Consider the following 13,768-nt stretch of genomic DNA (forward strand, 5'->3'; position numbering starts at 1 on the left):
TGCCTGGCTTTACATCATCTTCTGCATTCAATTTGTGGTAGGCTGCTCTTCTCAAGCTAAAACTTGACAAAGAGTATTTTCTTGAAGGTTGAGTGGAACAGAAACTGAAACCCTATAAATGAATTTCTACTTTGCTCAGTGAACATCTTTCACTGTGACTGCATCATCAACCCATTAAAGACTTTTTAAGACGTACAATGCTCAGATGCAAAGTCTGGCTCGCTGAGTTACTCGTGTTCTAAATATCCAGACACTTCATTATAAAGAGGTATTTTAAAAGCCAGATTTGCTAGTAAGAACAGTAGAATTTTAACAGAAAGTTTTTGTGCATGAAGAAGCTATCAGTCACACTTGAGAACTTGGCTTTTTAATCACTAATAACATATACTATTAACGACTTCCCTTTATGTGACTAGGTCATTTACAAAAAGAAAATAATCTATCAAGAACCTGTCATAACGTCTACTTTTAATTTGGTTGAGTTAGCTCATAGCTCAGCTGTACAAATGCTTTCCCTCAAGACAGTGGGGCACTGTAGTGCATCAGCAGTGCAGGACTATGACAGTCCAGGAAAGGATGTACACCCGAGGGCTGAGATTTAACAGTCACTCTTATGCTTCATCAAAACAAGTGAGCCTACATTTTTTCCCTTTCCCTTTTAACTGAGTGCACAGTATTGAAGAAAACAATGATACAGCTTGCTGTGTCTGCTTTGATTTGGGCTATAAAGCTCAACAATCTTGCACATCATTTCCTTTTCATATTTTGAACAAACCTTGACATAGAGAAAAAAGTGAGTGACATCTTGGTATTGTTACATAAACTTTGTTAACCTTGTAGGCCTTTTAAAGAGTCCCCAGGACCCTTTCTAGGACAGATAAAGTACCAGTTTCTGTAATATGAGCATAAATACTAATATTCAAATAAACTTCTCCATCTCAGTTTGGACCTGAAACAGCTACTAGGTGGCACACAAATTTCACCACAAAATAAACAATATATATATATATATATATATATATACATATATTTTATTTTTACCTAAAGTGGGAATCTCACAATCTTTACTCTCCTTAGTGTTCCTTTTAACGTATTTTATCAACCAGTTGAAAATGTGAACGTCACAATGAACCGAAATGTCCACCTCTTCCCAGCGCTGGGCATCCATAGATAAATATTCAGCAAAGTACTTCATCTCTGATATCAAAAGATCTCGCGGGCAAATAAAATCTTCCTTCAAGTTTTTTGCTTCATCACATACATGGATCACCATGTTTGGCCTTCATAAAGAAAATGTTACACAGAAATGAGATTTGTCAGAGAATGAGGAGTAAGCAGTAAGACAACAAGGTGGCTCTGAAGATTTGACACACAGAACCCTGGGTTTGATGTTCAGAATTTCTCAAGTTTCTTGTCTATTTGATCGTGCCTCAGATTATGATTAATTTTATTAAGCCATTCACTTAATAAATACAAAGTATTGTTACTAAGGAACTAATGCTTTACACGGCTTCAATTTTATTGTTCAAGTTTCAATTCCCAAAGAACTAAATAACAGACTTTGATTCTTGTATAATGACTAACAACTTTATACTTTTGAAAAAAGGAAAACTACCTATGATTCTGTGAACAACCAAATTAAAAACCAGTATCACTTACTTTAGCATCAACAATGTTTGGGTTCAGGCATTCATGATATATATACAGTTACAAGAATTCTTAACATTGTGTACTTATCTACATAAAATAATTTAGTAAATTTAGATAATATATCTGAAAGTTTGCTTCAAAAACTACATACTCCTTGAATTTATCTTCTTTGAGAGTGATGTATTTTGCTAGGTATAGCAGCTCACATGTGTAGTCCTAGGGCATGAGAACCTGAAATGTTAGGATTACCATCAACTGGAGGCCAGCCTGTACTACATAGTAAATACCATGCTACACTGGGTCACAGACTGAGGCCCTGTCTCAAAATGCCAAAGTCAACTAAAAAAGAAAAAGTAGGGGTAAGGTATAGCTCAGCTGGATGGAGCTGAATTCCTAGAACCCATTTCAAAAAGCACAGTGTGCTGGGGAGACCAAGACAGATCCTTAGGACTCGGCCACATCCAGCTTAGCCAACTGGAAAGTTCCAGGACAGAGAGAATCATCTTGCTTCCACACATACAGCTTCATATACACAAACAGAATACATAAAAACAAACGAACAACCAAAACAGTGTGATGCACTGTCTTCATGCCATAACAAAAAGGGAGTAACAGGGGTACAGTACACTACAGATGTGAATCACTCTGTGCATAGTTCAGTTTTACAAAATCCAAATACAAAGTAAGTGTTTCATATAAAGTTAGGATATGAGAAGAAGTATTAGAATCATTGTTCTCTCCAAATCAAAACTGGGCCAACAAGATGGAAAGAGCACTTGATGCCAAGCCTGCCTGACGGCTGCATTTTAATCCCTGGGGTCCACATGGTGGTGGAGACAACTGATTTCCTACCCACTATCCTTTGATGTCCATTTTCGCTCATGACACACATCCTCACTATGGCACTCTTGTTTATGGAGAGGGAATGCTCAAGGTCAAGCTACCTGGGAAACCTGGTTGGACTCTGACTCAAAATAAACTTTAAAAGGGCTGAGTGCTTCCCTGGTGTGTGCAATACCCTAGGCTCAATCCTTCATACAAGGTAGAAAAGAGAGCCGGAGAGAAGGATGTAGCAGGTAGGTGAATTCTGTGGTATGTGAACTTTGTATTAATAAAACTGTTATTACTATAAATCTACCAAAATTAGAGGTGCAGGAAAGAAATTTTATAAATGACAAAAATACTTTGCATATAAACTACGTGATAGTTATATGGTGTACTATTTGCCAAAGCAAAGTAAACATTTACCATGGATGCAATTTATTATATAGAAAATACACAACAAAATATTAAAACTTGAAGCATACTGAAATACATTCTGATTTTTAATATTTGTAAAGCAACTATATTAAACAGTTCTAAAATATATATCTAATCTCATTAATAAAGTTAAAGAACTAATTACTTAGTTTAGGTTTTGCTTTGGGCATTGAAATTTACTTTCCAAATTATGTTATTTCTGCCAGGTATTGGTGGCACACGCCTTTAATCCCAGCACTTGGGAGGCAGAGGCAGGCAGATCTCTGTGAATTCGAGGCCAGCCTGGTCTGCAGAGTGACAGGCTCTAAAGCAAACAGAGAAACCAAAAAAAAAAAAAGCAAACAAAAACAAACAAACAAAAAACCCACAAGACTAAAGTATGTTATTTCTAATTTTTAAAAATATGCCAATTAGTTTTCAAGAATGAAAAATCTCCATAACTTATAAATAACACAAGCAAGTATATGTTTGGGTATTAATCTAGTTTTGTTGTTCAACACATACATGAATCTGATTCCAATGTTTCAGCAATTATGTAATGTGAAATTACTGAAGTATGATAACCGATATTTGTAAGCACCAATCATATACTTTTATGGTTATAGGTAATATTAATATTAAATCTTATCTAGCAAATAACAAGCCTCCTACCCTTCAGATTCTTCAGTCTTCTCTCCAGCATTACGAGTCGTGCAGTTTTCACTCTCTGAAGAGCAATTTCTTGCGGAAGCTACACTATGTCTTCCTTAAATATAGAAACAGACACATACAAAAAAGGGGGTGGGTTAGCATCTCTACTAAGAGTGGGTTTTACTTATGGGATGGTAGCAAGGTAAACACATGGTTTCCAAGGCCAGTTAAGATGGTATCTGTCAGGAGGCATTTACAAAAGTGAGCCACAAGCTGCCAACGCCACAGTGAACATTCTCAAAAGATGTGGCATTCCAAACTAGTCCAAGTGTTCAAAAGCACAGCGGTCTCTTCTTCCTGAAGTACATCTCTATTTCAGTATTCTGTTGCTGAAATGAAAGGAACTCATTCTGAGGACTCCTAAAACAGTGACTTCCAAATGTGACCCTGAGAAGATCTCTTCAACCTGGTCACTGGGCCACATACTTGAACCTCTGTTTACTGCACTATAGAATGGCTGTTAAAAAAGATTATGTAAGAGATGAGCAAGATTTTCCTTTTTTTTTTTTAAAGTAGCCTGGCATGGTAGTATATGCCCATAATCCCAGCAGTTGTGAGGCAGTGGTAGGTGGATCTCAGTGAGTTCTAGACCACCCTGGTTTACAGAGTAAGTTCTGGGACAGCCAAGGCTACACAGAAATATTCTATCTCAAAAAACAAAAAAATTAAATAAACAAATACTTTTAAAAGTATTCAAACATGGTGGTACATGAGGTCATCCTCAGCTACATAACAAGTTTTAGGCTAGCCTGGGCTACATGAAAAAGTTAAAGTAAAAAACAAGTCAGAGCACAGCTGGACTTAAAACTTCACATTGTTTTAGTTCTGGGGGGAAAAATTATTATTCTTTAAGTAGAAAATCTACAAATAAACTATGAGCATAGGAGAGAAAATGGAATATAAATTTGCTATAAAAATTCCCTGCTAAATTAATTTAAAATAAGTAAATGAAGACGAGGAACACAGTCCAGCTGGTGGAAGGCTTGTCTAGCATGACTGAGGTTAATTCCCAGCACTGCATAAGCTGGGCATGGTGACACATTACCTCTCTCAGTACTTAGAGATGGGAAGCAGGAAACTCAGAAGTTCAAGTTCATTCTTAGCTACATACTGAGTTCAAGGCCAGCCTGGGTTACATGACACCCTTTTTCAAAAAAACAAGATTACAGCAAACAAACAGTATGTGAGAAACTAGATTGACAAACTAGAATAAATTATTTATATAGTTAACACTTTGCTTTAGAAATATTACTTGACCTACATATTCACAGTTAAGGTTTTTGAAAAACAACAAAGACAATAAGAAGTTTTTAAACATTCATAAAAACAAAAATACTAACAGATTTTTACACAAGTATTTGAATTGGCCTTTAAACAAAGAAAGGAAAGGTTGACTAGAATGTGTAAATGTAGAAATTTCATGAGGACAAGTACTGTAATTTTATTTTACAACCTTACCTGCTTTGGAAACTGTATCTTGATCAACTGGAGTCTCCTGAAAATCTCCTTGTGTTTCCAGAAGCGAAGATTTAATGTAAGTGGCTAAAGACTCAATGGGGCCCCCTGCAGCTACCACTGAGGGGTTACACTGGTTGTCAACGGGTGAGCTTCCACTGCTCTTCAGCTCGTCAAACCTTTTTGCACACTGTGATGATACAAGACGGTAAATATGATGATTACATTAAAAAAAATCACTCTATTTAAATGCCAGAATGGTACTTCCTGTGCTAACCAAGAGTTTAAAAAGCACATAATGATTTTATATAAGCTTACTGTCTTAATACATGATATTATCATTGAGTAATATTATAAAAGCAATCATTAAATAATCATGAATTATAATCTTCAACCAATGAATTTTAATGAAATATTACTGAATGATCTAACCTGTAGGAGAGAAGATATATTTATTCATGGTTACGAAAAATCAACTTCAATCATTAAGGTTATATAACTACAGATACGGCAAAGTAAAAAAGATTAATGGAAAAAAAAGATATTTTCTCTTCTAGTTAAGGATACTTTTTTTAAATGATCTTAGATTTATTTACCTTACTTAATGTGTATAAGTGTTTTCCATGCATGCATGTATGCATACATATATGTATGTATGTATATACACCATGTGAGTGCCTTTAGCCCACAGAAACCATGAGAGGGTTTTGGATCCCCCCAGTAGTGGGATTAGAGGTGGTTATGAGCCTCTGTATGAGTGCTGTAACTGAACTTGGGTCACTTGCAAAAGTACCAAGTGCTCTTAACCATGACCATCTTTCTGGCCCCAAAAGATACTTTTCTAGTGTGTGTGTTTATTAATTTGTTGAGGGGGGGAAACAGCTTCAAAATTTGTATATTTCAATATATAAAATTCTGCAACTTATTTTCCCCCCACCTTTAGAATTCAGAGTAGAATTTGTTGTTTAAAATGTGTTATCTTGGATGGACTTGGAAGAGATAGCTCAGTGGTTAAGAGCACAGGCTCTTTCAAAGATCCCAGGTTCAATTCCCATGACCCACACTGCTGCTCACCAGTCCAAGGGCCTCCAAAGGACACCAGACATACATGCAGACAAAACATCCATAGACATGAAATATTTTAGTAAACAAAATTAAAACTGCTTAACTCAAAGGAACATATTTTATGCTCTGGAAGAGAAAAGATTATCTTTATTACCCATATTTCCCTTTGGTATACATCTGTTAATCAGTTGACAATATTAGCAACTGGCTTTTATTTTTGTATTAACTATGTTTCCGCTGGGTATAATACCTAATTCCCCCATCACTTAAGTATTAACCAGGCCTGATCTTGTTTAGCTCTGGAGATCAAATGAGTCTAGGCCTGTTCTGAGTGATATGAACACAGACTTTATCCTAACCTAGGATTAGGAATTGAAAATAAGGTCAGATACAGAGACAAGACACTAAACCCTAACCCTAATGAAATCTAGTTCCAACTTCCAATGGGAAGCAACTCTGGAAGGATCTGATTTGTGATATTACATTTTACTTTTCCTACACCACCTCTTCTAAAGCCTATCTCAGGCTGTTGTCGTACTAAGGATTGATCCTCACATGTCTCGGTGAAATCTAATGGTGAAGGTGGCATTAAAATCACAGCTGAGGCCACAGAGAAGGGAGGGGGCAGGCTACAAAGAAAGAAGGTAAATTCCAATCTTTTTTTCTCTCTCTTAATTATGTCCTTGTTTTACCCTCTTCTATTTGAAAGAAATGTCTGCACTGTCACTCATTTGATGGCAGAGCATCCCGAGGGCATTTCAAGACTATTTGTAGTAGAACACATATAAGTAGCACTTTAAGACACACACCCTGCTGGGCTTGACTGATATTCACATATACTTTTAAAGGAGATAAATAACAACCATGACCTTTCTTGGTAAGTTTTGAGTTCATAATTGAATTCCTTCTGTTTCATCTCATATACATAACCATTTTTTATACAAATAGTTTTGTTGTTTTTTTGTCTCTGTCAGGACTGAAAAGATGGAGTATTTTACCATGATTTTTACGTTAGTGGCAGTAAAACAGATTAGAAGTCCTAAACTCAAGAAACAAAACAAGAAAACAAAACAAAAAAAGTAAGGAAGTCAAAATGAAACCATCAGTAGAATTATAGATACTGTAATCCCAGGATCCCAGAGGCTGAGACAGGTGAATCTTTACAAGAGTTCCAGGACAGCCTGGGTTACATAGTAGTTACATATAATCCCAATATTTTGGAGGTTAAGGCAGAACATAGTTCATCCTGGGTTATGTTGCAAAATTTCTTAAAAACAAAACCAAAAACCCTAGATGGAGATGGCACATGCCTTTAACCCCAGCACTTAGGCACAGGAAGACAGAGCTCTGGGTTCGAAGCCAGCCTGGTTTACATAGTGAGTTCCAGGACAGCCAGAGCTGTTACACAGAGAAACCATGTCTAAAAAACAAACAATAACAAAACCAAAATGCATCAAAAGGCTGGTGTGTGATTTTCAAACTAGTATCCATGAATGAACTACAAGACTCTATATGTGCTCCCTATAAGAATTCTTAAATTTAAGTTTGAATCTGAGATTAAAACTAATACAATCAACTAGGTTATCAGGATGACTAGGTTCTCAGAATTTCACAGCCCATTTTTCTTTTCTCATTAAAATGTAATTTATACCAAGAAATAATTTAAATGTCCATCATGGCTGGGTGATGGTGCTACACACCCTTAATCCCAGCAGAGGCAGGCAGACAAGAGTTTGAGGCCAACCTGTGTTCTTACATTATTTGCCTTCTCTTAGCACTAATGCATTTTTCCTCTATTTTAGTCTTCTCTATTTTAGTATTTTTTCCCTTAGTGATGAGCATTTTAAAAAATACTATTATTTATTTATTTAGACAGCATTTTTCCGTGTAGTCCTAGCTGTCCTGGAACTTGATCTGTAGACCAGGCTGGCCTTGAACTCAGAGATTTACCTCCCTCAGTCTAGAAGACTGAAATTAAACTCAATTTCCAGAGAATCTGATGCCCTCTTCTGGTCTCTTTGGGCACTACACAAATGTGGTGCACAGACACACATGCAGACAAAACACTCATACACATAAATAAATATAAAAAGAAATAAAAAAAAACTGTAAAATTTTTTTTCACTTAGGTGTTTCTTTAAATATCACATTTTGGGGGGTTCTGTTCTTAGTATTGCTGTTGTCATTTTAGGAGGTTTCTGGGGGACTGTTACTTACCTCTTTGGGCGTTAAACCAGGCACAAGCCTTGCCACAGTTTCCCAGTTGATGGTCTGAGGAATTCCTATTAATGGATAAAGGATCATATCTAATACCATTTGGTTATTATTATTCAGGAAATTATTGTTTTCTGGATACCCACGACTCATCTTTTGGACCTAGAAATAGGGAAAAAATAGTCTTATTACATCTGAAATTTAGATGTTTCCAGAACACTGTAAACTAGTTAGAATCCATTCCTAAATATTACCTGTCATTATATAGAGAAAAAAAATAAAACTTAAAACACAGAATATACACTCAAAATCTCTTCAAACATAAAGGCTTTATGATATTATGACTTGAAAGATGGGATGGACAAATGGATTAAATATGCAATAAAAAGATAGAATCTTAATGACAGACTCCAAGTGGCAAGCGTTTGGGTGTTTACTAAAAAAATCTGTCTGACTCTGCTATATGTTAAAACTTTTTCCAAATAAAATGTCCAGGAAAAGTTGAGTTTAATTTCTTTTCCTAAAAACTCACTAAGCATGTCTGGCTTATACACTGACTATTCATAAATAATTTAATCAAACCATGAGGAAACTGAAACATGTAACTTGCTAAAAAGTTATAATTTCATTCTGTTCTAAAATAACCTCCCTTCTACTTTCCCGAGTGGATGTTCATGGTACAAATAATGATGGCTGAGCATACTGAACTTTTATAGACATAATAAGAAACAGCCTGGCAACTTAGCAGGGAAGTTAATGTGCCCGTGGTTACTGTAATCATATCAGTAACTATTACCTACTCTTATTTTTATATGTTTGAAACAACTTCACTTTGGGAAGTTCTTTTCAGCCATTCTATTCTGAAGCAATGTACAACTGACCTGATTGACCTGGCAATGGATACAGGCAGAAAAAACTGATAATGTAACATCATAGTAACATTATTTTAGCCAAGAGCCAAAATGGGGTCACACCCTGGAGAGGCAGACAAGTCTGTAATAGCTCTTCCTAATTTTGCAATGGAAGGAAACAGATTTGAAGGAGCTAAGTAATTTATACAATGCCATAATAAGACCTAATAAGAAAGTTCTTTCCATTCTATATGAGAGTATGGTATGGAGAAGTAGAGAGTTGGAGATAATGGTTTAATATGGAAAAGGACACAGACTAATAAACTGTAAAGCCAGTTATATTTCAATGAGACAGCTGTGGAAGCTTTGGCCCCTGAGGTGGGTGGGGGATATTACAAAAAGAAAGACAAGAAACAGAAATTCCCCATCCAAAGTTAAAATATTTTAGGAAGCTCTTTATGTCAACTGATTTAAGATACATTATTTTATCCAAGGATTTAGGAATACTCCATTATGTGTCAGGCACTGCAGCTGAAGTTGTAATACAAAATTATAGAAAAAAAGAAAACAATGGTGAAGGTTTATGGCTAGTCATGTTTATAGTTTAACTGTTATTGGGTTGTAGGCTGGGAATGGCACTTGAAAAGATAAACTTTTCTACAGAAAAAATACAGCACAATGTAGAGATCACTAATAGGCCAAGAGCAGCGTGCCCAGAGCCGCAAGGTCTGGTTTGAGTTTTGCTATCACCACATGCCAATCAAGATAAGCCACCTAAATTTATTGACCTGCAGCAATAAAATTAAATTAAAAGCCTTATGACTGGCAGTGCAGAAAGAATGAAAGGGATCACTCTGTGAGGGTGCTCTGAAGATAATAAAAGCACCTCACAAATGAGACGTGATACATAAAGACAGGATTACTTCCTAGGATTGTGATATTTAAATTACCTTAGAGTGGCAATGTAGAAGCAAGTGAGTAGCAAGAATTAGGCAGCTGCTTACAGAAAACACAGCCACAGGACACAAAACGGTAGCTAAGATAACAATCCTAAGTGTTTGCAGAAGCATTAAAAAGCAATGGGCTTTAGCGATGGCTCATCAGTTAAGAGTACTCGATGTTTTTGAGCAAGACCTGGATTTGGTTCAGCACCCAGGTGGTTTCTTATGACTGTCCATAACTCCAGTTACAGGGCTATAACACTCTCTTCTGGCCTTCATGGGCGCTAGGCATGTATATGATGCACACAGATACACGCAAGCAAACACACAAAAAATAAAAATAAATAAAAAACATATAAGAAACACAAAAACAGTTTGTACTCTAACATCATGGCTTCCAGAGACATACCTTATTGAAGGTTCTGTACAGTGTAGTAGTTACAAGTACAGATTCTGATGTGAGGCCATCCAACTGCGGATCCTGGTTTTAATCACGAAGACATTATCTAGTCCAAATAATTTGTGTCTCCATTTCCTCATCTGCAAAACAAAGGTAAAATGGTAGGAAGCTTCTGTATTTCCAGGCTGCTTTACAGGCACTGGTACAGTATGAAGACTGGAAGCTTGTAGCAGTAGTGTTAGCATTTCTGAGATCCTTGGATTAAATAGATTCATAGATTAATAAGCTATAAAGTGAAGCATGCTGCCAATAAAAGGAATAAAGTGGGCTACGGATACTTACCCAGCTTTACCTTTTCTAGCAGTGCAACCTGGGGCTTCAATTGTTTCAGCTATAAGGAAAATAACAACAACCTTTAAGATTATTGTAAGAATTAAATAATACCATTAAAGCACCAGCACTATGTCTGGGTGTAAAATGTGTGCCACAATTTATCACGACTATTATTTGTCCTTATACTTTGGCCATTACTGACTTAAAATTTTTTCAAGAATTAGTTGAGTCACTCAGAAAGCACTGCCCAGGACAGAATTTCATTTTTATCTTGCTTTGTTGCCCTGGCTAGCTTCTACCTCTTGATCCTCTTGCCTCAGCTTCCAGAGCATAGGGATTACAGATGTATACTGACACACCCAACTCTTAGGCTGGGCCTTTTATCACTGAGTCCTTAGAAGGACCAGCAAAGCAGATAGTGCCAAAAATGTGTGCTGAGTTAATAAAGTCACAAAACTTCAAAGAAACTTAATATATGTTTAGGAACCCACTCCAAGTTGAAGATCCACAATCTACGAGACTATGTAAGTATATACACTGTACAAAAATAAATGTGGCAATCTTAATTTTCAGTGAATAAAACACTGTTCTTTACTTACATGAGCAATATATGCATCCTTTTTTTTTTTTTTTTTTTTTTTTTTTTTTAAGATTCATTTATTACGCATATAACATTCTGCCTCCTGCAGGCCAGAAGAGGGCACCAAATTTCATTTGATATGAGCCACCATGTGGTTGCTGGGAATTGAACTCAGGACCTCTGGAAGATTGGTCAGTGCTCTTAACCTTTGAGCTATCCCTCCAGTCCCACATCCCTTTTTTTAGCACATGATTTGGAAAGGGGGGGGGTTTATAGTTTGTTGGAACCTTAACAGACATTTAGGATCTAGGAATGTAGACGAATTCTTGCCTAATGTGTGAGACCCGGAGTATGATGCCCAGCACTTAGAAAAAAAATAAAAGTAAGAAAACAGTCTAAAGTAAAAATCAAGACAAAACCCCCTTGTATACTATGCTGTTTTATTCAATTAATATTGTTTTTCTGTTTTTGGTGGTGGGGATGAGGATAGTATACCAGTGAGCTAAATAAATCCCCAGTCCTTAATTAAAATTTCAATAATATTGCTCCATCAAATTCTTTAAAATGTATATTTCAAATGATTCTCATGCATCTGTGTTTATAGCTGATTTAAGTAATTTAGGTGTGATTTTTTTTTCTGTTGACACAACTCAATCTTTCAAGGGGAAAAATATTCTGTATTCTTGTTAATCTATGAGAATGTTTCTTTTAGGGTTTCAATATAAGTATGAAAGGTAAAGCATTGACGAGTAATCTTTAATAAAGCATATAGTGGCTCTCAGCATCTCATTCTAGAAAAAGGTATAATATATGAAAAACTATGACCAAAAGAAAAGTCTGAAGCTCAAAATTATCCTCTAACCATATGCTAAAAGTGTTTTAAAAGGCATGAGGAATTATTTACCCCAAATTTAAAATTCTATTGTTTAACACATACTTTTAAAGCATAACTTATTTCCTTATTTTGGTTTATTCACATGCAAAAACATTACAATCTAAGTCACTTTCTCTGTCCATAACAAGCATCTGTTTTCCATGTTACAATGAAGAAGGGGCTCTTGACATTTTCCCCTAGGCAGAAGGAAGGGGGACGCTGGGACAGGTGGAAGGCCTCTGGCACAACAGAGGGAGTCTGGTAACACTGACTCATTCCAAACTAGAAGAACAGACTTCCTGACCCTGGTCCAGAACTGAGAACCGGGGCGGTTGGCTCTGATTCTCAAAGACGTAGCATCGCTTCCCACCCGGAGGAGCAGCCCTGCCGACCCCAGGTCCGAGGCTCCCTGCGCGGCGCGTCCTCCGGCCCGGATTCCCCGGCGTGGGCGTCGAGTCGGGGCTCGGGCTGGCAAGGGGCAGACAAAGGCGTTGGACAGGAGCCAGGCGGGGACCACAGGGCCGGAGTCCGGCGGCCGAAGCTGGGCTCAGTCGCCAGGCGCGCGGGCGGGACGGGGCAGAGCGCAGCGCCCGAGCGTCCGCGGGCTTCCGGGCAGCGGGGCCACGCACGGCCCGCCGGCCCGCCCGCCGGGATGGGGCAGCGCCGCTCCCGGCCCTCGCCCCACTTCCAGCTCCCGCCTGGGTGGCTCAGCCTCCCGGCATCTCTCTCACCTCCACAGCGCCGCGGCGGCCCTCACTGCGCCCGTGTCGCCTGCAGTGTCCGGCACCGCCCGCGCTCGCGCCCCGAACGGTGCAGTCGGCGCCGAAGCCCGGCTGGGGCGGCCTCACGCGCCGCCGCCGCACCCCGCCCGCGCCCGCACCCGCTAGCCGGCTGCCCGCACCATCGGGGGGCGGAGCGCCAGTTTTCCAGCCAATCGCAGGCTAGCGCCACAGCTGAGGAGCCAATGAGCGATGAGCTCCTGCGGGAGGGAGGGTGCGGTCCAGAGCTCAGCTCACCTCTCCGCCTAGCCTGCTCCTAATCCTGCCCTCTCTGGCCTTCAACTCCTGCCTGTCGCATTGCAGCGTCCCCACCCTCTCAGCGTCCTGTCTCTTAGCAACTATATCCTCAGCGATTGATCTTAGATGACCAACGCGGAGTGCACAAGAGGAATGTGTGGGGAGGTAAAGGGAGCTCATTTTGGTATAAATTGCTTAGGCAAAACAAAAATTCTATGATCTGGTAGGGCGTTGACTGGCAGTTAGAAACATACTGTAAACTGGATATATTGTGGGAAATGACATCAGTGTTAAGGTGGAAGGCTGTCAGTCTTAGAGCACTGAAGGAAGTGGATTGGAGGTCAGAAATAGACTTTATGTTGACTGTCATTCGTTGGTTTTGGCAAGATCCAAAGCAGTCTGTCCACTAATAGGCCTGTTTGTAAGCAGAGATTTAAAG

At 38.4% G+C, this 13,768-nt stretch overlaps 1 protein-coding gene across 7 annotated transcripts in view; it reads right to left on the reverse strand.

The window, feature by feature from the left end:
• Positions 1–13,199, reverse strand: part of Sanbr (SANT and BTB domain regulator of CSR) — a 50,586-nt gene extending 37,387 nt beyond the window's left edge. Inside the window, exons 1-7 of one of the 7 annotated variants that reach the window (XR_007835537.1) lie at positions 13,045–13,199; positions 10,869–10,917; positions 10,536–10,666; positions 8,338–8,496; positions 5,059–5,245; positions 3,562–3,655; positions 1,042–1,280 (exon numbers count right to left, since the gene is read on the reverse strand). Coding sequence is in view for 6 of the 7 variants with exons in the window: in XM_051200670.1 (XP_051056627.1) it covers positions 1,042–1,280; positions 3,562–3,655; positions 5,059–5,245; positions 8,338–8,487 (670 nt within the window). In the remaining variant the exon portion in view is untranslated. The other 6 variants (XM_051200670.1, XM_051200667.1, XM_051200671.1 and 3 more) reach the window with 6 other exon arrangements.
• Positions 13,200–13,768: the final 569 nt, after the last annotated feature.

The sequence above is a fragment of the Phodopus roborovskii genome, unplaced genomic scaffold (genome assembly GCF_943737965.1).
Source record: "Phodopus roborovskii unplaced genomic scaffold, PHOROB, whole genome shotgun sequence".
Classification (NCBI taxonomy): Eukaryota; Metazoa; Chordata; class Mammalia; order Rodentia; family Cricetidae; genus Phodopus; species Phodopus roborovskii.